This window comes from Aquarana catesbeiana, linkage group LG04 (genome assembly GCF_042186555.1).
Source record: "Aquarana catesbeiana isolate 2022-GZ linkage group LG04, ASM4218655v1, whole genome shotgun sequence".
NCBI classification, from domain to species: domain Eukaryota; kingdom Metazoa; phylum Chordata; class Amphibia; order Anura; family Ranidae; genus Aquarana; species Aquarana catesbeiana.
The window spans coordinates 608,662,385-608,689,493 of record NC_133327.1 but is presented as its reverse complement, the minus strand read 5'-3'; the positions used below and the strand labels follow the sequence as shown (position 1 = coordinate 608,689,493).

The 27,109-nt window shown below is 40.3% G+C and overlaps 1 protein-coding gene across 6 annotated transcripts in view; it reads left to right on the top strand.

Moving 5' to 3' along the window:
• Window positions 1–27,109, top strand: part of MACROD2 (mono-ADP ribosylhydrolase 2) — a 3,509,413-nt gene that overhangs the window by 1,387,815 nt on the left and 2,094,489 nt on the right. For all 6 annotated transcript variants that reach the window (XM_073628250.1, XM_073628248.1, XM_073628249.1 and 3 more), the window contains exon 5: window positions 10,746–10,862. In XM_073628250.1, the coding sequence (XP_073484351.1) occupies window positions 10,746–10,862 (117 nt within the window). The remainder of the gene's footprint in view (window positions 1–10,745; window positions 10,863–27,109) is intronic.

Below are 27,109 nucleotides of genomic sequence, written 5' to 3'. Positions count from 1 at the left end.
ACCCCCACAACCAATGGCCAGGGTTGTGGGGACGAGGCCCTTGTCCACATCAACATGGGAACAAGGTGCTTTGGGGGGACCCCAAAGCAACCTCCCCATGTTGAGTGCAAGCAGCCTGGTAAGGTTAGGGGGGGCACTCGCTCCCCCCCCTTTCCTGGCCTGCTAGGCTGCTTGCTCGAATAAGGGTCTGGTATGGATTTTGGGGGGTGCCACAACATTTTTTTTTTAATTTTGGTGTGGAATTTCCCTTAAAGTCCATACCAGACCCAAAGGGCCTGGTATAAACTGGGGCGGGGGAACCCACACCGATTTTTTCATTGATTTTTCATCTACAGTGGACATAAAAAGTCTACACACCCCTGTTGAAAGGTCAGGTTTCATGACATGACGCCGGTTCCTCTCTCCCCTCTGTGTACCGATCGGTACAGTGTGAGAGAAGAGGGGGAGAGATCGGATGGCAGCAGCGCTGTGGGCTGGATCTGTAGTGCCCACAGTGCTGCTCTGTGACACAGAGCCACATCCATCCATCCATCCATGCTCAGCCATACTCCAATACCCTGCACTACTCTGCAATACCCTGCAATAGTCTGCAATACCCAGCAATACTCTGCAATACCCTGCCATACTCTGCAATACTCTGCAATACCCTGCCATACTCTGCAATACCCTGCAATACCCAGCCATACTCTGCAATACTCGGTGATACCCAGCCATATTCTGCCATACCCAGTCATACTCGGCGATACCCTGCAATACCCTGCCATACTCAGCCATACCCAGCCATGCTCAGCCATACTCGACCATGCTCAGCCATACTCTGCCATGCTCAGCCATACTCGGCTGTACTTGGCCTCTGTATGTGGCCAGGCTGTCGAAGTCTCATACATGTGATATCGCCGTACTCAGGAGGAGTAGAAAAATCTATTTTGGGGTGTCATTTTTGGTATGTACATGCTATGTGTTAGAAATATTGTATAAATGGACAACCTTGTGTTAAAAAAAATGTGTTTTAACCACTGCCCGCCAGCCGTCATATGACATCTTTGACTTTGTGCAGGGATATCTGAATGATGCCTGCAACTACAGGCATCATTCAGATATCAACTTTTTCATCCGGCGATTCCCTACACCATAAGAATGATCATACCCTGTTTCCCCCGAAAATAAGACCTAGCATGATTGTCGGTGATGGCTGCAATATAAGCCCTACCCAGACAGGAGGAGCAGAAGTGCAGAGTCGCACAAGTGCCAAACAGTTCGTCTTCACTGTAGTGTAGAACAGCGGCAGGTGGCACAGTGCTGGAGCAGGGTTCGCCAATGAGCGGAAGATGCAGGTCAGGCAAGCCGGGTCAAACACTGGCGGGAACGTCAGGATCAGAAGCGGAAGCAGGAGCGTAGTCTGGATCCAGGCAGGGTCGGCAACGGGCTGGCAGCGTGGTAGTAGAAGGAGCAGGCAGATGCGGGGTCAGATGCAGGCAGCAGGTAGCAGAGTCAGAGGCAAGCCGGGTCGGTAAACAGGTGCAGGTATCACGGGTAAAGCAGGCAGGAACACACGGGAACGCTGTAGAACGGACAGCACTGGATGCAAGCACAGACCAAGTTTAAATAGCCTCTTGGTAATGTGCACACAGGTGCACCGAAGGTGTTCTGGCAGAGGCTGAGGTCACAGGTCGACTTCTCCGTCGGCCATCTTGAGTACTGGCTGGTCTTTCCTGACAGGGGGTAGGGCTTATATTGCAGCCATCACCGACAATCACGCTAGGTCTTATTTTCAGGGAAACAGGGTAGTGGCTGCTCCACTGATCCACTGATCATTCTTACGGGAGGTGAGAGGGGACGTCCCCCCTCCTGCTGCCCTCCGGTGCTTCTACCGACTCACCGCTACGATCAAAGCCAGGATCGTTTTTTTTTTTTTTTTTAGTTCAGGCTTCCCAGCCTAGAGGTGAGATGTGGGGTCTTATTGACCCCATATCTCACTGTAAAGAGGACCTGTCGTGCCATATTTCTATTACAAGGGATGTTTACATTTCTTGTAATAGGAAAAAAAGTGATCAAAAAATGTATTTTTTGGAAAAAAGTGTCATACTAAAATAAAGTAAAATGAACAATCAAAAAAAAAAAAAATTTAAAGCGCCCCTGTCCCCGTGTGCTTGCATGCAGAAGTGAATGCATACATAAGTCCCGCCCACATATGAAAACGGTGTTCAAACCACACATGTGAGGTATCGCTGTGAACATTAGAGACCAATAATTTTGGCCCTAGACCTCCTCTGTAACTCAAATCATATAACCATAAAATTTTTTTAAAGTGTCGCCTATAGGGATTTTTAAGTAGCGAAGTTTGGCGTCATTCCACGAGTGTGTGCAATTTTGAAGGGTGACAAGTTAGGTATCTATTTACTCGGCATAACTTCATCTTTCACATTATGCAAAAACATTGGGCTAAGTTTACTGTTTTGTTTTTTTTAAAGCACAAAACTGTTTTTTTCCCCCAAAAAAAAGCGTTCGAAAAATTGTTGCGCAAATACCGTGCGAGATAAAAAGTTGCAACCACTGCCATTGTATTCTCTAGGGTCTTTGCTAAAAGAACATATATAATGTTTTGGGGTTCTATATAATTTTCTAGCAAATAAATGATGATTTTTACATGTAGGAGAGAAAATTCAGAATTGGTCTAGGTGCTCCCTGCATGTTAGGCCTCTGTATGTGGCCACGCTGTGTAAAAGTCTCACACATGTGGTATCGCCGTACTCGGAAGTAATAGCAGAATGTGTTTTGGGGTGTAATTTGTGGTATTCATATGCTGTGTGTAAGAAATAACCTGCTAATATGACAATTTTGTAAAAAAAAAAAGAAAAAAAAATCTTGATTTTGCAAAGAATTGTGGGAAAAAATTACAACTTCAAAAACTCACCATGCATCTTTCTAAATACCTTGGATTGTCTTCTTTCCAAAAAGGGGTCATTTGGGGGGTATTTGTACTTTTCTGGCATGTTAGGGTCTCAAGAATTTAAATAGGCTGTCAGTACTTCAGGTGTGATCAATTTTCAGATATTGGCACCATAGCTTTTGGACTCTATAACTTTCACAAAGACCAAATAATATACACCAATTTGTACTTATTTTTACCAAAGATATGTAGCAGTATAAATTTTGGCCAAAATTTATGAAGAAAAATGACTAATTTGCTAAATTTTATAACAGAAACAAAGAAAAATTCTTTTTTTTACAGAATTTTCAGTGTTTTTTCTTTTATAGCGCAAAAAATAAAAAACCAAACAGTGATTAAATACCACCAAAAGAAAGCTCTATTTGTGTGAAAAAAGGACAAAAATTTCATATGGGTACAGTGTTGTATGACTGAGTAATTGTCATTAAAAATGTGAGAGCACCGAAAGCTGAAAATTTGGTCTGGTTAGGAAGGGGGTTTAAGTGCCCAGTGGTCAAGTGGTTAAAGTGCCTCTGATTAACTCTAAATAAAGTTCAGCTGTTCTAATAGGTCTTTCCTAACTTTTTCTTAGTCGCATCCCACAACAAAAGCCATGGCCCAAAGGAGCTGCAGGAATAGCTGGCAAATATTGGCTGTGTGGTACATATGACAAAAAGCTCCCGTATTCTTTGTATGTCTGGGCTATGTGGTAGAGTGGCAAGACAGAAGCCTTCTCTTACGAAGTCAAACATTCAAGCCCAGCTAAATTTTGCAAAAACACATCTGAAATCTCCCAAATGCATGTATGAAGGGGAACTTTACCTTTCAGGATGGCAATGACCTAAAGCATAAATCCAAATGAACAAAGGAATGGCTTCACCAGAAGATGATCAAAGTGTTCAAATGGACTAGCCAGAGCCCAGACCTGAATCTGATTGAAAATCTGTGGAGTGATCTGAAGAGGGCTATGCACACGAGATGCCCTTGCAATTTGAAATATTTTGAATGTTTTTGTAAAGAAGATTGGGCAAATATTTCCAAGTCAAGATGTGCCATGCTGATAGACTCAAACCCAAAAAGACTGGATGCTGTAATACAATCAAAAGGTGCTTCAACAAAGTATTCGTTTAACGGTGTGTACACTTATGCAACCACATTATTTTATTTTTTTATTTTTACTTCCCTCCACCTAAAAGATTTCAGTTTGTTGTTCAACTGAGTTGTACAGTTTGTAGGTCACATTAAAGGTGGAAAAAAATTCTGAAATGATTTATCTTTGTCTAATTTTTTTACATCACGGAAACCTGACATTTTAACAGGGGTGTGTAGACTTTTTATATCCACTGTATATTGCTGGGACCCGGCAATACATTACAGGCGCGAGCAATTTTAAATTACGTTTTTTCCTTTAGAAATGTAATTTTGCTGCAGAACAGTAAAACACATGACACAGATGTGCCACTTTACAGGCAGGCTAAGGGGGCCCCCAGGCACAATATTTAAAGGAATATTTCATTTTTATTGTTTCACTTTAAGGATTATTAAAATCACTGCTCCTGAAAAAACATCAGTTTTAAAAACTTTTTTTGCATTGATACATGTCCCTTGGTCCCCATACAATTTTTATGGCAATAACTTGCACTTGCATATAAGCCTTTAAAATGAACACTTTTGATTTTTCACATTTGTGTCCCATAGACTTTAACGGTGTTCGCATGTTCGCACTAATTTTTTTCCTGTTCACAGTGTTCTGTTGCGAACCGAACCAGGGGAATCACAGCAGAGCAGGTAGGTGACAGGTTTGTGTCCTTCTCAGTTTTTGTAGAGTGGACACAGACAAAGCCCACTCTACTCTATGGTCGATGGGTGTAAATGGACTCCACTGTCTGTTTATACCTGACTGCCCTCCGATTTACCTAGACGGGGAGGACAGATCACCTTCTGTTTGTTTTTAGCAGATCGGGTTGAGCACCGCTCCTTATGCCCCGTACACACGGTCGGACTTTGTTCGGACATTCCGACAACAAAATCCTAGGATTTTTTCCGACGGATGTTGGCTCAAACCTGTCTTGCATACACAGGGTCACACAAAGTTGTCGGAAAATCCGATCGTTCTAAACGCGGTGATGTAAAACACGTACGTCGGGACTATAAATGGGGCAGTGGCCAATAGCTTTCATCTCTTTATTTATTCTGAGCATGCGTGGCACTTTGTCCGTCGGATTTGTGTACACACGATCGGAATTTCCGATAACGGATTTTGTTGTCGGAAAATTTTATATCCTGCTCTCAAACTTTGTGTGTCGGAAAATCCGATGGAAAATGTGTGATGGAGCCTACACACGGTCGGAATTTCCGACAACAAGGTCCTATCACACATTTTCCGTCAGAAATTCCGACCGTGTGTACGGGGCATTAGGGTTGAATGGACTGTCCGATCAGGTCCACTTGAAAAACTGACAGGCGGACCTGATCGGACCCTTCCTGTGAAAGAGACCTTAGACTCATCCATGACACCTTCTCCTTAGAGATATCTAAAAGGCAATTTTTACATTTTCTTTTAGGTATGCTGTGTGATTGGGAACGCATAACCAACATATATAGTGGAGTTTTCTCAGATTTTGTTATAAAAAAGTGGAAATATCCTTTAAAAGCTGAAACTCTGCATTTCAGGGACATGTGCGATTTTATATCTTGGCTATGTTAGATCTTGATAATTTCTCTATTTGTACAGCGCATAGATATCACCCAACCTGTGAATCTTGATCATGAGACTTGTGAATAATTAGTACATCTAAGGCCGGTCATACATTGGTCAAATTTCAAAATAGTTTTCTTTCGACAGTCGTATCTAAAAAATTTAGTTCAAATTTCACAGCATTAGTGGGCCGCAGCAATGGCCGATTTTTGTGCGGCCATCGAATTTGAGTGATCGGGCATGTTGGAAATTATTTGAAAAACAAATGATTTTCTGATCAGTGATGGGAGAATCGTGTGTTCAAAAAAGAAATGTGCATGAGCACAAGAAAATAACATTTACGGAATGAAAAGAAGATTCCCTGCCACGAAAATTATTTTCTGTAGCAACTTGAGGTGAAATTGAAGGCTTAGTTGGTCAAATTTCGAAATCAATGGGGGCATCATCAGATCACAAAACACACAAAGTTTCGTTCAGAATTTGACCCATGTATGACCTGCATGAGGTCTGAGGTTTATGCGCAAAATCTTTACAGTTCCAGCCTATATGTTCAGAGTGATGTAAAACGTTTTTTACATATGTTTATTCTGTACTTTATAAAAATATTTAAAAAAAAAAATCCTTTTTGAAAAGCAGCTCTTTCTAGAGATACTCTATGAAATGTTACTAATCCTACTTGTCTGTATAGGGATTGACGGTACTGGTCAAAGAATCTACCGGTCGGATTATTCAAGAGTTCACAGCTTTGGACATCGTTAGTTTTGGCTACCAGCAAAGCTAGACATGACCACATTTGACCCCACTAAGCCCATCAATATGGAGATGATCCGAGACATTTGTTACTACGAGAAAATGAGTGAATTCTCTGTAATAAGTACATTAGCACAACTGTCTGTCTCCCTCCCTGAGAATTTCATGGAGATAGATCACAGGCTGTCGACTTTCAATGTGTACACTGACAAGGCATTTTGATATAGTGTGACATTCCAGTGAGGGCCAGGCTGAGTGATATCATATCCCAGGACAATGCTCAAAAGATGCCATTGGTCACAGATGCTAATGTATATAGACTGTTGCCTGAGGAAAAATGTGTCAAATATTTCTAGTCTTGATATATAAAAATAGTGAAATGTGAATACCCTTAGCAGAGTCATTGAGCCAACTTTCTAGAAAGGAGCACATGCTAGTCCTTTAACTCTTTCTGATCCCACGTGTTTGGCAGTACATCAGAAGTAAAGGATAATTGTAATTGGACATTGATCATGTTAATGACATAAACTACACATTTAATGTAATCCTGGGTGCTCTATCCTGGGTAAACATGGCTTTGTGCGTCTTAGTCGAGGCAGGAAGATTAAAATGACTTTGAAGTAAATGTTAGATAATTTCTGACAAAGTATTGCAATTAATACTTGGGTATTATTTTTGGATAATGGAAGGCATAATTTTGTTGGTGTATTTTTAGACAAAACTTTAAATACATCAAGGGGGTGAATAAGGTTCAAGATGAGGTCAGTATTTTCAATATGAAACCAAAATCAAGAACACGGGGACATGATCTCAAACTAAGTTGAGGAAAGTTCAGAAGGAATCTTAGTATTATTTCACTGAATAGGTAGTTGATTCTTGGAATAGACTTTCAGCAGAGGTAGTAAGTCCATCAACAGTAAGTGGTTTCAAACATGCCTGGAACAAACATAGATCTAAAAAAAAAAAATAATACAAAACGTGTATTAAAAAAAACAAAAAAAAAAACAGGCAGGCTCAATGGACCACTTGGTCTTTTTTTCTGTCATCACTTTTCTATGTTCTCTAGCATGGATTATTAGATGTTTGATTTTTTTCAGTCTGTTTAATGCTTTGCTAGATATTTTATATATGTGTTCTGTTTATGTGGTCAGGGTTTTAGTTTTTTTGTTTATTTTCTTTTTTTAATTGCATCATAAAGTGATGTATAAGATATAAAAAAAAAAATAATTTAGTATTTGATTGTGAGCCTGGAAAAAACACTCCACTAAGGCTTTTAAAGGCCTATACAATGGATCCTGCTGTGGGTGCAGACTAGATGTGAGTCCATCCTGACTCCATACATAAGAGCATTGGAAATGTCACTGTACAGCATATAAAGCCGTATGTCATAGGAATGATAGCCTCAGCAGACTCTGTCCAAGCCACACCGCCCAGAACGTTTTGCTCTGACCCAGGGGCTTAATTATGGAGTCCATGATTAAGCCCTGAGGGTGAGGTGAAAAACATATGTATTTGATTATTAGCTTAACATTTTTTATTTAAAAGAGAAATGGCAGCTTTCATATAGACATACATATTGTGAGAAAAACAATCAGCGCCACAATAATAAAATTAATAATAATAAATTACTCCTATAATGATGTGAAAAAAAATCAAATATACCCCTCTAAGTGTCTACACAGCTGCTGAACACTTATAGTGATATACCACACCTATTGCAATATTAATTTTGTGAAAATAGTGCAGCACTGCATATCTATAAATCTTAAGTAAACAAATAATTACACATTCCATAAAACAATTTATCAAAAATAAAAAAGCAGTTCATATGTATATTTCCAAAGCTGTCACTGCTGTGTAAAATAGTATTTAGATGGATCCGATATTCAGTGCACAACACCACCTGTTAAAATGCCTGCTCACCTCAAGGATGAGAATAAAACTCATAGACAGATCACTCCTCATGTCCACCAGGATCAATCCACTTTACCAATGGTAGTAATTCCTACAGTCCCCAGACTGCATCTCTGTGTGGGTAATCAACGTTTGAATTGTCTCCAAACAACACATTTCTCCACTCGCTTTTCAATAATCAATTCCACGTATATTTCCAGGGTTTAGGACATGAAAGAAAAAACACAAGTACCATAGTGTTCTCTGCTTTTAAATTTATTAAAAAACCCCCCCTAAAAAGTTACACTTACAAGAAATAACACTTACACTTACAAGAAATTCGACTGCTCCCTGAATCTGTGATGTCAGGCGAAGCACCGTGAGTCTAGATCTGCGGTGAAAGAGCTGGTGATTTGATACATGCTGTTTTTATTGTTATTTCTTGGTGTTGAATACCTGCTTCACTGTGGTTTCTTCTTTTGGTTCACTACAGAATGGAGGAGCTAACATTCTTGCATAAAGAGCTGAAAAAAATCTATGCATATTGGGCACCTCTAACAGTCAGGAGCTCATTATCATCACCTATGAAGGTCAAAACCATCCTGGTCATTGCAAGAAATGGTTACATCAAATTGCCTATATTTTTATGGTCATCCCAAAGCCTCGTACACACAATCCGATTGTTGGCAGGGGATTGTGTGATGACAGACTGTTGGCCTAAAATCCGACTGTTCGTACGCTCTTTCAGACAATTGTTGTCCAACTTTCGGCCAACAAATGTTGGATGGCAGGCTAGTAAATTTCCGGCGGACAACGGTCTGTTGTTACATTTTCGTATCATCTGTACACAAATCCATCACACAAAAGTCCAAAGTACAAACACGCATGCTCAGAATCAATGCTCACCAAACACAACATTAGCAGAAGGTGCCCAAAGGGTGGCGCTCAAGAGCTGAAATTCCACGTAGTTCGTGTTTGTTGGCCGACAATTGTGTGCCGTTAGTATGCAAGACAAGATCCCGACACAAGTCCTTTTGACAAAAGTCTGACGCTCTGTTGGCCAACAATCCGATCATGTGTACAAGGCTTTAGACTTAAATCTTTCTCTTTCTAATGGTGACTTTTGGTGGATGTTGAGCACAATGTAAGCAGGCACTGAAGTATATGTTTTTTTTGTTAAGTAGGGGATGGTAAAACCCTTGTCAGGTATTTATTTGTGCCACCAGTGACACAATAGAAATTAGGAAGAATTCACCATTATCAGTGTCTTGGTGACAACCTACAATTTTGGCTTTTCCCATACTTTCAGTCCTAGTGACAGTGGTCACCAGTGAGAAAACAGCAATAAATAACTGACAGAGGTTTTAATCCTACCCATCTTTATTCAAAACATAAAATCAGTTTTGGTTTAAGATACATTTCAAACATCAACGCTAAATACAAGGGTATAATTATAACCATACAATTTCTATGGGGCCCAGCAGCATTTGGGGGTAGTCACCTTCGTTCTACATAATAAGCAGATAACAATAGCATTTGGCTAAGATTTTTAAATAAACTGTATGACTATATTACTTGGGAGGCTTTCTAAGAGTTCTATGAAAGCAATAGGATTCTATATTATGAGAGGGATTGGCTTTAACAGTTCAAACATGCTACGGTTTTTTAAACTGTATTCAGTACAGTTCCACTGGATGCAGTTCTCTCTTAGACTGGGTTCACACCACAGCACGGAGTGGCTCACAGCAGGGGTCCGGTGCGTCCCTGTTCACCGTTTAAGGTCTGATTTCAGCCTGAATTTTTGCCTGAAACAGACCAGAAGACACACAGGACCCCTGTGCAATTCGCCCCGGAGCCGTTCTGGAAATGTGTGAACCGGCTCCATAGAAAGCCGGTCACAATCTCCTGACATGCAAATTGGATGACCCTTCATTTGTATGGTCAGTCTGATCTGGTAAGGGAGCTTGTATCTGGGAATGTATGAGAGGAAGAGGAAAGGTGTGTCTGTTACAATCACTTATTTTGAGTAGAGAAGTACGCGGGCCTTTATTGGTTTTTAGGTGGGGTCCCATCACATCTCCTTGACTACATATAAATACATTATTAACTTCATCTTTTCAGGAAAGTAATCTGTTGAAAAGGCTACATTTAAAATGTCATTACTTTGTAGAAAATATTGCCCCATATATGATTGTGTTTCTTTTCATGCAACTTTGAAATAAAAATACATGTTCTTGAATTGAAGTATTCAGAATGCATGTAATTGATATGCATTATTCATTCAATGAAAAATATTTGACCATGGGGATGTTATTGTTTGTTTCTTTCATGTAGACATTTGTATTGCTGTAATGTGTCAGCTCAAGTGCTATATGTTAGTTTTTTTTTTTATGATTTTCTAAAATGAAATGCACTGTGAATTTTATTTTATTTTGTTTATATTATACTAACAAGCCATTTTTATGTAATTGGCAGTGGATGGGTGTATACACCGAGCATCAGGGCCTTATCTCATGGCTGAATGTCGTACGTTGGGAGGCTGCCCTACGGGACAAGCTAAAATTACCTGCGGGTATCAATTGCCAGCAAAATGTAAGTCACTGTTTTTTCTTATATGCCATGGTCATTCAGGACTGTATTGCTGAAGTGATTACAAAAATGCAAAACCTGCCCCCGTTCTTTGTAGGCAATGAATTCCAGTCCATTCAATAAAAAGTGTAATGTGCCATATCTCGTCTCAGATTAACCCATGTCTTGATATTTCACCTGCATTGATCACTGTGTCAATACCATTATTTAAGACCGAGGGCATCATCAGGAAACACTGTACAAGTACAACAGAATTTCTGCTCCACATTTTTGAAACTTAGCATTTAGCATGTTGTCATTAAAGGTTTTTCATGTATTGGACAAGAATTTAATAGTACTACACCTTATACTATTATGTAAAGCAGGTCATGCTAAACTGTTTTTTTTGGGAGCCATATTTAGCTCTTTCTCCATGGCCCTCATTGTGGCCCTCATTGGTTTAGGGCAAAAAAGTGAATGTTCCCTCAGCTGTTCTCCAGTTAATAAGTACACTTCCTTTCATAATTTTACAGCTAGATTTTTTGGACAAATATTTTTTAGCCCCTTTCTTCTGGGAATAAAAATTATTTAATGCAAAGTTTACTATAATGCTAAGTTTTGAAGTGTTATAATTTTTTTCCCTGGAATTAAATAGGTACAGTACAGTCCTTAGTAGACATAATCTGGGTCCTTGAAGAGTAAGGCTTTATTCACATGTCCTACACTGGCCATGGTGCAGCAAGTATTCTGCAGATACCTGTGGCTAGGTTTCCAGATGCTCATATCAGCAGTGGACACTTAGCCTGTACAACTCAATGACAAGCTGAAAGAAACCTGGGTGGTCTGCAGTTGTAAGCATGTATCTGTACATCCAACAGGTACCTGCAGTTAGGGACAGGTTTTCCGTTCTGGCTGCAATCTACCTATGTCTGAGTCAGACATCTCTTACTAAACGCAAGTAACCACTGGATTTGAAGATTCATGCTTAGAGCCACAGTCAGCCCCCGCTCTGTTGAGCCTGCCAATGAGTTGTACAGGCTAAGCAGCCACTGCTGGTCGGAAAAACACCTAATATCCTGGCCACAGGTATCCACAGTATACTTGCCTCACCATGACTGATTTAGAATGTGTGAATTAGTCATCCTAAGTCATTACACTATTCTATCTGGATTTGACGTGCTTATAATAAATTAACGGTTTAGACATGTTTTTGACCCCTGAATGTGATGTTCTTGTGTATTAAACTCTCTAGTTTTATAGACTTGCTACTGACTATTTTCTATTTGTACTACTTGCATTTGGGGTACACAATTTAGTACAACTAAACAGATTTTGTTCTGCTTCACCTATTTTGCTTTTTCTTTCTTTTCTAAGTCAGTCATAGCTGAGCTCTACTCTATTTTGTACATATGTCTTTCAGCATTTTGATGCCTTATTTTCTCACACTGAAGCCTGGGCAATTATTTCAGATTGTGTAATATTCTCTGGATTAGAGGCTTATGCAAATTATTTATTAACAAGCTCAAAAAGAGCAGAGTATTTATTCCAGACTGAGAACTTAAACAGGAAACATAAGAATTTTTAGTCATTGCTATTTTTAATTTCCCTTTTTAATCTACGTGCTTAAAATTTCAAGTTTTAGAACACTTTTTATAAATTTTTTATTCTACAACTTTCATTTACTGTAGGAGCAGGTGTTTATTACACTGTTGTGTTCTAACAGTTACACTTTGTTGACATGAGCCTTTTCCTTCTCGTTTATTTGGAGACACAATGTTAGAGTGAGTGATGATGCAATTTTAGGGGAGTGTCTCACACACACACACACACTTTGCACTCTTGCTCCCGCCATTTAGTATAAAGCAACATCACTGCTCCTGGTCATAAATGACACAGAGATCTTCCTTAGTTGGTCTTTGCTATCTGCCTACATTGACTTGGTCACATATGGCCATGTAAACCTATTCTACTACTAGCAGCCAATTTATGAATACTAAAGGCTTAGCTGTATACCCTGAGCTACATTGTCTCTGTCTTACAGTGCAACATGTTGGATCCCAGACACAGGTAATAGTTCTACTGTAACTGGTCCCTCCATCCTATGATCCACTAACAGTTCTGGTGCTGCCTGCATTCGAGGGCCTGACACTAACACACTGCAATATTGTCTTCCTTTTGAGTCCTCCATAGCTCCATCAGGCATGCCCCCCTCAGTTCTATTCTGGATAGATTTTGCCACAGGGTTTAATGGGACAAATTGCAACCCTGATAGCTGATTCTGACTTCAGAGGCCATAGGTGTGCATTCACATGGAATCTTTAGCTGACCTGCATGCAGCCTGAGTGGCTTCTGAGCCTTCTACCACAGAGACGTACACAGAGACTCTCTTATGATAGACCCTAAGACTACTATAACCTTTCTGGTACACTTGCTGGTCCCAGATGTTCTTTACGGAGACTGGTATACTCCTAATAAGCTGTTCACTCCTCCCAAACATTTAGCAGTTCTTTACCTGTTTGAGTTTTTTATTAAGAAGTGAGCATTTCTGGCTGTGATCTTGGTAATATCACATCTTAATAAAGCCCTTACATCACTGTAGAGGATGATCCTGTTTTCAGAGGATCCCATCAATAAACATTTGGATATTCCTTTCAAAACCTTGTTTTCTATGGCTGGCCTTGCATTACAACTTACCTTAGCCATGATGCTAGTCTGTCAAACCTTAGAGGTATGTACTAATACCCTGAGAAGGGATCCTGTTTCTCTCTAAACTGATCCCTGTTTGTGGAGGGTTTAGAGTAGTGCCATCGGCAATAGACTATTGGGTTGACAGGTTATCAGAGATCACATGTCTTATTTGCCACATGAGTCTCCTGTCAGAAATCATGTGGAGGACTCTTTGGTTGAAATGCTGGACTTTGGAACAAACATAGCAAAAAAGATTTGCGACACATGCCCTTCAAGGGGCAGTATCTTTTTTGAGATGCCTTGGACGCCTTCATACAGGATGTTACTGGGAGTACAAAATTAATCTCCCTTTACAGAAGAAGTTCCTTTTGTGACTCCTAGACCTCAAACTATAAAAAAGACAGATCTATGCCAGATACCCATTTCAGTTGTAAACCTATGACCTTCAAATCCTCCAAGTCTGCTGACAAATAGTCTTGAACATGAAAAGACGCCCCCACTTTTCAGAGTGTATTGGTGTCTGTTAGCCTTTGCAGCTATTGAGTCAGACAGAATTTAAGATGCCTGGGTACAGGAGGTTGTTTCTATGAATGATGTATACTTGCATATCCCCACTTTTCTTGCACATCAGTGATCCTTTTGCTTTTCTGTGGGCTCCCAGAACCTCCAGCCCAAGTGTTCACAAGGTACTGGCACCTGTGTTTTTGTTGTTGCACCCCTAGGGCATTCCTTTGGTGGAATATCTGCATGACCTCCTGTGGAGAGAGCAATTGGTCCAGGTATAACTGACAATGTGCTATGGGTAACTCAGACTTTGAAAAGGTTGGATTCTGAACCTTCAGAAGTCAGAGTTATAGGCAGAAGTTGTAGTTGCAGACTCATCAGTAGGTGTATCTGGGACTTATCCTACATACAGTTGAAGTCAGAACCATCACCTCTGCAATGTGTGTGTCTGAGTTGGCACCTTTGTTTTGTAAAGAGCCACTTCTGGTCAACAAGGGGACAAAGTGGTGTTGAGACCCAGGGCTTCCTTTCTTTCTAATGTAGTTTTGGCATTTCACCTCAACCAGGGCATTTTTCTTCTGTCCCTCTGTCTGGCTCCATTGCATCAGATGGTGATTCCCCTTCATAGTCTAGGTGTAGTTCGTATTGTGCATGTATGCCTAGGGGCCATAGCTTACATTAGCAGAACTGATTTTCCCTTTGTCATCCCTCATGGGACCCTTAAAGTCCCATTTTCACCATTTCTTCGTGATTCAGACAGATCATCATTTAAGGTCATGGTCCCAAGGAAATGGGTTCTATGCTTTCCTGTCAAAGCACATTCTACTAGATCTTTGAGTGCTTTGTGGGTTTTTTGGCATCGGGCAACTGATTTGCAAGGCTGCCACCTGTCCACAGATTCTCTAAGTTCTACAAGTTGGATATTCAGGCCTCATCTGTTGCCTGCTTTGAGAGTAAGGTCCTTCAGGTAGTTCCTTGAGCTGCAGGCAACCCCCACTAATTTTGTTTTGTTGGCCTGTTAGTGTTTTGTTACTGTTGCCTACCCCTCAGTTGGACAGCTTTTAGATATTCCAGTTGTCTCCAAATCCTGTACCTCAATAAACAAAAAGGAAAATATGATTTTCTTAGTGTGCAATGCTTTTCTTGGATTTAATCGAGACGCAGGTCCTTCCCCTCTGTGTCTGTGACCTTACTCCTAGTATTGCTTTTGTTACAAAAATGAGGCATCCTGGGAGTGGAAAGGGTTACATTGAGCTGGTTTCTGTTTTTTTTTTTTTTTTTGCCTGTGTCAAAATCCTTCTGTAGGCAGCAGTAGAACACCATTGTCTATGAATCCTGTGTCTTCCAATGAACTCCAAAAATAATTTCATGGTAAGTACAAAAATCTAATTTTCAATTTTAACTGTTACTACCATGTTTGAATTTCACCAGAACTCATTGGCACCCAACTTTTAGTTCCCAAACCAGCAACTCTCTGCTAGGATTACCACTGTTACAAAGATTGTTTATTGGATTTGCTGGCCTAAGCATGGTTAAGAATATTGTGATAATGTGTTGATAAGCTTGTGTCAAGGAATCCTATTTCTACAGATAATGGGAAAAAATGTGTGATCACTAACTACACAGGGAAAATCCACTTCTTAGCCTGTCCTGCCTTTAGGCACAAGCCTTCTTTGCTTAATAGTAAAGCTGGCCTTATTTATCATTTAAGCCTATTTTTTTCAACTAAATGCATTTTATTGAAATAATTTTTTGCTATGACAATGGTGTTTCTCTTCCCTCCTGTCTTAAAACAAATTATGAGCCATAAAACAACAGGCTGTTGCCTTGGTTTCATGTTTGGGGCCTATAGAATGTACAGATCCAGTTAGTATGTATAATCTGCATTGTAAACCACATCTGTAACTGGAACAACCAGTAGCATGATATCAAAAGAAGAGCTCCATACCCTATCTTAGGTGCTTATCTTTGATTTGGTGGGGGGGAGGCATCACCAGTGTTCCCTTGCTGGTGAGTTCTAGGGAAGGTAAGTCATAGGTGCCTCACTGTCTGCCCTTATGATTAAAGTTAAAGTAGCAAGTTAATGCAGTAATTCTCTCATTCCTCAGTCAATTAGTCTCTGAGTAGGTGGGCTGATAGAAGTTAAAGTGTATTACTTTGTTGATTTGACACAATTAATAGACTAATTTTCTTACTTATTTATGATTGGGTTAACATTGCACACAGACATTTTTTTATGATTAGAGGTAGTCTCTTAAGCAGGCTAATAAAAGGTAAACTCTATCCAAAAAATAATTCCTGCAATTCGGTGACTTCTTGTTGAGGGCAAAGCTTGTCCATGCAGTATTCTGATGGCTTCCTACTCTGGTGTCTGCCCCATGAATGTTCCACCGTGGGTGCTTCCCCCTCCACTATCAGTTCCATGTCCATTTAGGATAGTTCCCCCCTTTCACTGTGCCAATGTAGCACATTTTGTGTGGGGCACTTAAGCCCAAAGAAAACTGTCCCCACTATGAAAAGGCTAGTCAATTGTCCATGCCTTACAGGCTAAAAGCTCCCAGTCCTCCCCTGCTATTAGCATACTATAAAACTCACAGTTCCGTTTTACACAGTTTCAGTAATGTATTATCCAGTATGTGTAAGATTAAACTGATAATAATAATAGTTTCTCATCCTCCTAATGCTACACATTTATTACTGTGTAAATAAGCGTTCCATTTAATTCTACAAGAAGTAATGGAGTGACAGAAATGACCCAGCCTTCTTTAGCCAGTATAATATATACATGTCAACTGATGACAGCCTGGATTTTTAGAAAAATAATGGTGCTCTGAGCTGCGTACACTTGATAATGTTTGACTGCCTTGAAAGCGGTTGTTAGAAAAAAAAAAATCTCTTTTATTCATTTAGATTTGTGGATAGTGAATATGTTCATGCCCAGAGAGATCAAACTGATATATTGTGTTTTCAGCTGCTGTGCAAAGGCTGATTGGCAATTACTGTGAAGGCATCTGTCACATGTTAACGCACAGTAGCAGTTTGTAGAATGCGACTATGGAATTTATCTACCCCTCTAAAGTGGCCTGATCAGAATTCCACCATTGCAATAGAATAGGCTTATGCAAAACAATAGATTTCTCAGGCTTCTAAATTAGAATGAAAACAATTCAGGAGCATTATGTTCATGAGAGACATATGCTTGAAATATATTTAATAATTAATGATTGCAGGCCACAGGTGGGTAATATGACACATTTGTTTTGTGTTCTTTAGCCATCAGAGATGCTAGTGAAAGGTCATATCAGTTACATGCGCGGGTTATTAAAGCATATATATCAGGATTTCATCTTTGACAAGCAGAGGTGCAGAGTGCATTCATCTTTAGATGATAATATAATAATTGTTTGTGTTGAGGACTCTATAAAAGTTGGATAGGTTTCTCCTTCAATTATAAAGTCAGTTTGTCCATGAGAGTCAGAAGCTGCTATAACTTATTGTCCCAAATCATACATTTCCTGTCACACGTGGCATTGAAAATATTGAATGAGCAATGATCAATGTGTATTTTTAGGATTTTTTTAAAATCTCTGCAGCTGGTGTTCCTTTAAGTTTTGGCTGATTTGTGTGCCATACACCCTAGATTCAGGACCCATACCTCTGGAATCCAAAATAAATCCAGATCACCACTGAAAAAATGTATGCATACTATGAGCTCAGTTACTGGCTAAACGTTGTGCTCTATCACCTCCCTCTGACCTCAAAATAACATCTAGCTGCATGACCACTTCTGATCTCACTTGCCAATCTTTATTGCAACAAGTGGCAATGACACCCCTACTAGGCTTTGATGATCATGTTGGAGTAGATATAGAAATACCTCCAATAGGTACACATAAAACACTAGAAAACTGACTGAAGTTGCAACTCTTGCCCACACTATACAAAATAAAGAAAATGACTGGAGTTGGCATTTAAAAGCTCTCCATAATGTGTCGCCTAACAACCCTCTCTTAATTTCACCTACCACCAACAGAGCTGGATTACTAAATGGTCATAATAGGCCATTTACTAAGGCAGCAGTGCCACCAGGGGTGGAAAATAGCCCTTCACCTTATTTTTCTGGCAGGTACACCTATCTCATGTATGACAGAAAGTTTGAGACTACCGCTTAACTTGTCAGTTCAATCCAGAGTGTTCTGATAGACTGTTCTCTGTACTTCATGTTCAGCCTCTGTACACCTAGAACCAAATGCTGGCAAAGTAGAGAAACCATTTCCCAAGTTTTATAGCCATTACTATGTGTAAAAAAATGACCAACTTTCGTTTCAGCCTCTTCTTCTTTAAAGTAACTTGTGTGACTATCAAAGCCACAATGGCAACTGCTGAGATCAGTTAGGTGCAGTTAACTTCCCTCAGTTGCTTTTCCACAGATTTGTTGAGAAGGTAAGCAGTTCTGATGCCAATAAAAGCTGTAGACACTGGCCCTGAAGCTAGCGAAAATTGGAAAGATACACATAGGCAGGGTAGTACACAGAGCAATACTCAAATACTTAAGTTAAAACAGGGGGTTTTTTTGCATACATTTGCAAAAAAAATTGAAACCTCTTTTGTTTAGTTTTTTTTTTTTTGCTGATTACCGGGAAAGTATGCTGGGGAACTTTTTTGTATTTCTTTTGTGGCTATGACATCTAATCTATAGTGGTCCAGTCTACTGTGGTAGGAAATGAAGCAGACCAAAAAAGTTGACCTTGGTAAACAGGAAGTATAAATCTGATCTCACCTTCTCTTGTAATGACTTTTTCAATTTGTTACCAGTATCTTCTGTGCTGCAGCTATTCTATGTTTTTGGCTAATTCAAATCATTTAACTTTCTCTTTTATCTGCTGATATTCGGGCAGAACCTCAGTAGAAAGACAAACCTGTGCCCTTCAGGTGCTCTTCGTGCTCCATCTTCCCCAAACAGCCCAAAGGATTCTGGGGGTTTTAATAGCTCAGTAATTGTAAAACATAGGTTGGCCATCTTTGCTTTAATGTAGTAACAACATAGATTTGAAGTGCAATGAGACCTGATTTGAAATATCTCCAGAAATTGCTCCAATTTTAGGTATCATAAATTTCCTGTTCATGTTTCATGTTGATTTATTAAGGGCAGTAAATCATTCTCCTGTGTGTACTCAGGGTTCATTAACCTTTTATTGATGGGGGGATGTCTTACATTTTTTGTTATTTACTGACCCAGGCAAAATATTTTCTACCTCATTAACACTGATTGAAAATTTCATGACAATTATGTGCCATGATAGCAATTAAATGTAATTTATCAAACCCCTGGACTGACGTGATTAATGTAATGGTATGATTTTGTTTGATTGCAATTAGCTGGACCAGAAAGATAGTATGTGTTTAATGAACTTATGGTTATTTTATGTGCAGTGCAAGATGGTAATTACGTGACCATGCCTTTTAAAATGAGTGCACAGAACATATTGACTAGCCATATGTGTAAACATGGGCCAGTCCAGGTTCGTGATAATGTGGGAATGGAAAGTAAAAGAAGGAAAAAGACTTTAAATGAATACACATCTTTATGCGAAAGGCTCAGGTGCATTTAATATTTTTTTTCCACCTTAAAGCATAATTTGATCCTTGCTGGAAATGCATTAGTGTAGGCTATGTATCCAACTTTTCTGAAAACAATTTTAAAGACATCTGCTTAGTTGGGGATCTACTTCTGACATTAGAGCTATAATAGGCATATATGGACAAATGTATGAACTGTCAACTTTTGACCGGCTGTAGCAATAATGCCACTTAAAATTGCCCCCTTGGTATGTTGTTGTAGTCCACGTTTTAAAAAAATGGGGGAAATGGTATGTATGAGAATTTGCTGAATATTAACATTATCAGTACTTTGTGAGCTATTTATACTAAAGAAGTTGTGATATGTGTTTGCAAGTGCTAAATGAAATGACCCTGAATATAACCACTAAGCTTTAGTTCCTGAACTTCAAGCTAACAAACAATCCATTTGCACCTTCTTCTGGTGCCTTCATCTACAACCCACGTTCTCCTTTTACCTTTTTACTGCAGTTTGGATGCTTTTTGAGGAGATTTCCCTTTACTTCCTGTCTTGCAAACTACCCATGTCTGGGTACCAACAAGACAGGAAATTAAATCTTCTCAATGTGAACACAGATGAAAATAAAACTATGTAATAAGTTCTAACTCATTTATGCTTTATACAAAATGTAATAAATATTTTAAAACAGTTTGGCCAGAACTGACTTTTAAAAGGTAATTTGTGTGACAAAGTTTTTGATATTTTTCAATATATCTTAGTTGAATTATCATTGAGTCAGGGTTCACATGTGCTTTAATAGAACACTGTCAACACCCCAGGACCTTCACACTCTGACTTCACTACTCCTCCTTCCTCCATAGCTGGCATTAAACTGATTGGTGTCAGTGACCTTAGGGGAGTGGTGCCATCACTCCCGTGGTTATGTGACACTACTGGGGCCTAGTGGTTGGCTGCTACATCCAAGCACTGTCAATGATCCTCCATACTGGAAAGTGCTGGATATTGTGGATGATGTGGAAGAAATTAAAACTCAATACAGTTTTTTGCCAATATTAATAACTTTTGGTCAAGCTTTTGATCTGTGCCTCTGGTGATCTGAACTACAAAGAGGTAAGAACTCTTGCCAATCATTTGAACACAACCTTCATATGACATAAGGCCATTCTCTATGTTCTGGAACCTCTTTGGCTACTGAACAGTTGCAGTCTCTGTGAATAATGACCAAAGGTATGAACAGACAGCAGCTGTGCACACTTGTAAATATGAATTGGAATATCGATGTCTGAGACGAAGATTATGGGGGAATTTTTATGTGAAACAGTAAAGCTTAACAACTTGTTTTTCCACAAAGAATGTGAGTGGCCGTGTAGAACCGAGGGAAATTTATTTATTGGTACGTGTCAAAAGAAGCTGAAACCTCCTCCATTCTCAATTCTCCAGAGTTCCGCATCATTTTGGCTAGAAGTAAAATATAATAGTCTGTTGAAAATAGAAGCAGTGGTGTGAAAAGGCTTGTGTATTGGATGGTTTCAGTCGTAGAAATGCTTAATTTAGTGTAGCTACTGTAAAAATGTCAGCAGCCTTATTAACTTGAGATTTCATGTATATATCTTTTTTCCTATGGAAATGAGATCATTGCTTTACAATCCACAAGCAGAAATTGTTTACCAATCAGCCGCTATGACTCATTTCTCTACTAAATATGTAACTCTGGTCAAATAAAAAAAAATGTATAAGCAGATCTTGATATCAATAAATATAACTATTTAGTGTGTTAATCTATCCAGAACTGATATTTTGTCTTTTGGAAGAAGCTGAAAAGTTGCACATAAAGAAAAACAAACCCCCCCCCCCAAAAAAAAGTAACAACAAAAAAAACCCCAGTAGAATATATCTCTTAGGTACCTTGGAGGAGTGATTTTTGTGCTTCCAGGCATAACTATCATCTGTGGCCATTTAGAGGGACACACTCTCTGTTGGAAATTTGTTAGTGGAAAATACAACAGCAGAAATGAGAAAACCTCAAGATGATCAGAAACATTCTACTTCCCAAGGTTGATAGAAAGGTTGATCTCACAAAAGGAGTCACAAAGAGAAAGAAGAACATGTGCATAGTTGCTGTAGACACTATAGACGTATACCTCAGTTCTTGTATCCACAAAATACTCCTACTTACTATGGGACATTACATCAAGGTCCTCAGAGCTCCACCCATGGTCTCCCTTTTATATATCAGGGTCCCCAAAGTTCCCTTCCACTTAAATCAGTGTCCCCAGATTTACTTACCTTATATAATGGTTCCCAGAGTCCCCCTTACATCAGTTCTTCAGAGGTTCCTCCCCCTTCTATCAGTTTCCCCCGAATCCTCCCCACTTACATTAGGGTCCCCAAAGTTGTTCTGCTTACATTAGGATCCAAAGAGGTCCCCATCCTTACATTAGGGTCCCCAGAGTGCCCCCTTGCATTAGGGTCTGTTCTTGGTGGCAGGGTGGAAGTTGGGAGGCAGAGCACAGTGAGGAGAAAGTTACGTCATCCTCTTTTGAATATTGGGGCGTTGGGCCTCGTGCAAGCATATGATTGACCGCTAAGACACTGGATGGCCCTAGTAACCAACCACTATAGATGTGGCAGCGGCACTGTGTGGAACCTGTGTTGTGGGAAACACAGGATATGCCACCTATTGTGTGGGTAACCAGCTGCTTCTTTTCTCTCATCCAGGGACTTTTACAGACAGGAGACATACGTGTTTTTTTTACAAACTGTCCATGAAAATATGGAGGATTGGCACCTTATGAATGCAATGAATTCCAGTCTATCCTACTGGGTGATATTACTCTTAATTATTATTAAAGATTAGGAGTGGGTTCCAGTGTACTGATTTTCTTAGGCACGCTCCAAAAGAAGGATTTACAAAATGCATCGAGTCCACATGTGCACTGTAATCAGAATCTTTGCATGTTGTGAACCCCTATGTGGAAAGTAATTTTGAATGTTGTGTAATAGATTTTTAATGGTACAAAATAAAGTTGTATTTGTGGTACTCAATTTCTCTTCTATATGTCCACAGAAAGTCCAGGACTACATATTCTGTTGATAGTTTTACAGGGTTGGCACCCTGGGTTTTTGTAGCTTTAGATTGTCCCAGCATAGTGGAGGTATAAGTTGCAAAACTGCAGATAGCAACAATTAGTGTATTATTTAGCTAATGTCTATATGTACATTACAATGTGGTGGCTCTTTTACATTTGTAAAGCAACCTAGTAAAACTCAAAACTTTCTTGCAGTTTATGCCTTATGCATGTTTGTATTTCTTTTTTGCTTTGCCCATAAAAAAGCTACCTATGCTGTGTTTTGCTGAGCTGACAAGTCAGTCTGTATGGTATAGATGTATGAACCTATAGGTAGTGGTGCATACAGAACATCCTTTAAAGTAAATGAATATTCTTTATGAGCATGTGCCATTGTTATCACTTAATTTGCGAAGTATCATCTTCACACATCACATTAACTTGCTGACTATTGTTTTTTTGACATGTTTAGATGTGTAAAGTTTTACCCAGCTCCAATTACCAGATAACAGATATGTATTGATTGAGAGTCTTATATTTAGGAATTTCAAAAAGAGATAGTCCTTTCCTTCTAGATAATATGTGATTTTAAGGGTTCTTGTAATTTCCTTTATACTGACTTCAATGAAGGCATCCAGAATTCTATCTAAATTCATTGCTTTAGATTTTTTACCACCCTTTGCAGTCATTCATTCCTTGTGTGTTTGCTGGGTATGTTGGGTAATGAAACATTCATATTACATTATTTTATCTTTGTTCCATCATGTTCTGGTTGGATTGACTTCTAATTGATTGCAGGATATTCTTGCAGAAGAATGAGTAAGAGAGAAGCCAAAGATAAGAAGCCTGCTATGTTTTTTGCTTATAGTAAAACAAGAAAAATGTGATGCAAAGATCAACAGGAATTCTTAGTAGTTAATATGGTTTCTTTTTTTGGGGCTACCCTATAGTTTCTGTATTAGTAGGACCTTTTAAAAGACCCATTAACCCTACTGTGGGTGATTCCAATCCACACCCGGGTCTGTCTATAGGTAATTCTCCCTCCACAAGGTGTCAATGCCATAGGGGCGTTGGCATGGAAAGGTGGTGAAGGTTAAAGCTGCAGGTCAATAGCAGTGCTTTTCATCAGCAGAGCAAGAGACACAAAGAGAATATCATTTAAAATTTTCTCTTACATTCTTACCATGCTTCCATAATCTTTGGCTTGCTGGATGGTGATTTGTCTAGCATTTGAGGAATATGTGCATTGGGAAACACATATAAAGACATTTTGGCAAAATTAATTTTTCATCTTTCATCAGATTGCTGGAGAATATGCGTGCCATTTTACCCACGTCTACTGCCTACGCTTTTTAGCCAGGATAGGTGAAGACATCTTTTAACATAGCTGAAATTTTAATCCAAAGGGAACAAATCTGTTAACAGTTTACCCAATTCTTCAAATTGAGGCTTAACTGGAGGTTTAAATTTTAATGCAGGGAATTCAGTTTTCATTGGATCGGGTGTCCACATTAGAAGAGTTCTCTTCTATCCTGTGACAACTGTACAATTTTAATGTTTCATCGCTTTCTGTCCCAAAGACAATAGTCATGATGGCCTATAGGGAGGATTACACCCCCCCTTCCCCCACACCATGGACTGATTTGACTCTATAAAAAAACATTTTTTGGCTATAGATAAACTTTTTATGGACTGGTGAATCCACAGACGGCCTCTACTCTGACCGGGAACAAGATGGCACCGGCCGTTAGTTGCCACGTTGCTCCGGATCCCGCGGCACCACAATAAGGAGATAACTGGGAGGAAAATTACATGCCACCTTTCTCCTCTCCTTGCGACCTTTCTCCATGCATGCCTCGCTCCTTTACTATGTCCCTGGAGGCAGGGATTGGGACATTCAACATGGATCCATGCAATTCACCAGCAGCGGATGCTTTTTCACAGGTCCTCAGCTACAGTCGCAACATTAACACAGATGCCCAGCTGCAAGGATCTAAATCACAGATCACAGTGAGTACTATTACTAAAGACACCCTACAACACAGATCCCCCCTCTGCACATTTAACAGAGCAGACTCTGTGGACCTTCCTTCAGCAATTACCCACTAGAGCTGACTTTGAAGCTTTAGCAAATAGGGTAGAATCTGCACTAAGGGGAGAGCTGCAAGTGCTTAAGCAGGAAGTGTCTGAGGTGGATGCTAGAGTAGCAGTGCTGAAACAAGATAAATGGTCAGTGGCACATTCAATTGACCACCTTCAATCTACCCACACTGACCTGTCTGACCAAGTCATGCAGCTTCACCTACTTCTTGACGACCTTGAAAATCGCAGCCGTAGACAGAACATTCGACTCCGGGGCGCGCCAGAGACTGTAATGCAGGCAGAACTCCACTCACACGTTAACACCATCTGTAATGGGTATCTTGACCGCCCCCCAGAAACGGAGGTTGCCATTGATAGGGTCCACCATACTCTTAGCCCAAGATCCACTTTTCAAGACAGACCCAGGGACGTGCTCTGCCGCCTGCATGCCTACAAGTTTAAAGAAGAGATTGTGCAGCAGGCATGGAGAGTAGGAGTTCTGGAATTTGATGGGGCCCCTGTCCACCTCCTGTTGGACGTTTCCAGAAAGACCCTGCTTATGCGCAGAGCCTTGAAACCCCTGCTAGAGAGGATCGTGGAGCTAGGAATGTCTTGCACGTGGGGTCACCCATTCCACCTAAAAGTACGCAAAGGCATTCGCTCCTTTTCACTGCGTCACCCTTCGGAATTACCTGACCTATTCAACTTCGCTGAAATGGAGCCCTTCCCAACTGGCTCACTATTGATGTCTCACCGGATCCCTCAGGTGGTGTGCCTTAAGGCAGACCTCAACGAGCTTGAGCCAATCGCCAATCCCGAGGGAACAGACAACGGGTATCACGCAACGATGAACAACGCAGATGACTTCTCAACTTTACCATTCAGTTTTCCTTTCTAGGGTTCTTTAGACACTGGATGAAAAGGGCCAATCCCCCTTACATGGAACATTTGTGTCCTTCAAGTGGAACTTACCAGAATCCCCTCCCCCCCTTTTTTTTAAAGTATGGAACCTTACACTGGTGATCCTCCCCGGATCTTGCTAGTTCCACAGGGAGGACAAGCTCCGGTAACATCCTTTATGTTCCCGTGGGGGCTTCTTGGGGTCTCATGGATGGGGGACGGCTAATACCAGTACTGCTCTCAGAAAGTAACCATCCCCCATCTTTCTCACCACTCATAGTTTCTTATAGCCCACACTATCAAAAGGATTCCCAGTTACAGGCTGCTTTCCCTTCCGAGAGCTGCAAGTTGCCTCCTCTCCCTTTGTAGGTCATAGTGAGTGGTCCTGCTCCCTGGGCACACAATTGATCCCCGATAGGGTTATCCACACGCCGGGGTGGAATTGCTCCCCCCACATACATGAGACCTTGAGGTGGCTACCCTTGTGATGGGCTTGATGTACAAAGACGTGTATCACCCATCCCAATTCATTTCCCCTGTTTGTATATACCATGCCTTTAGAGTGATATGCCACTGTTTGTTTTCCTGGTCTTAGTTGACCTTACCCTTGCAGGTAAGGTACCCTTTGCCTCTCGCCGACTTTCAAGCCAGAGGCACCCTCTGAGGGCAACACTAGCCTCTTATATATAGATCAGAACTCGTTATGTGAGATGGACAGTGCTGTGAAACCCATTGCCATTGTCACTGCCACCAATATTGGTTCGCATACTGCCTAACGCTCCAGGATGGTGATTACAACCTCACTCTAGTGTTTCATCTCGGTTCCTGCTAGCTTTACCAGGAGGTTGTGTTTAGTTTTTACTGTTTATGTTCCTAAGGACGCCACTGTGATCTCATCCATGGGGGAGGGCAAATACTAGCACCCCACCAAGAAAGTAGTCTCCTCACAACGTCATCATGATCCCTAGTTTCATAGGCCCTATTCTATGAAAATAATTCCAAATAAATGGCTAATATCCCTTCTGGGAGCCACAAATTGCACCCTCTACCTTTGCCGATCGCAGTGAGTGGCCTTATTCCCAGGGCACACTGTTAGTCCGTGACAGGGTCACCCACGCAATTGAGTGGAGATGCTTCCCTCACATTCGTGAGACCTCGGGGTGGCCACCCTTGTGAGGGGTTGGACAAACTAAATAAAGTGCAACTGCACCATCCACGATGATTCATTTGACCTGTTTGTATTGCCCCTGTCTTTGAAATGTTATGCTAATGTTCGTTTAACTGACCATAGTTAGCGCTATGACGGGGCACTCTGACCTTCACAGGATTGTAACTGGAGGCGCCTTTTGAGGGCAACACTAAATCCTTATGTTATTCTTACTATTTTTTATTATTCCTGTATTAAGCGTTACAAACAGATTCCTAATTAACAGTCTACCTGTGCACTC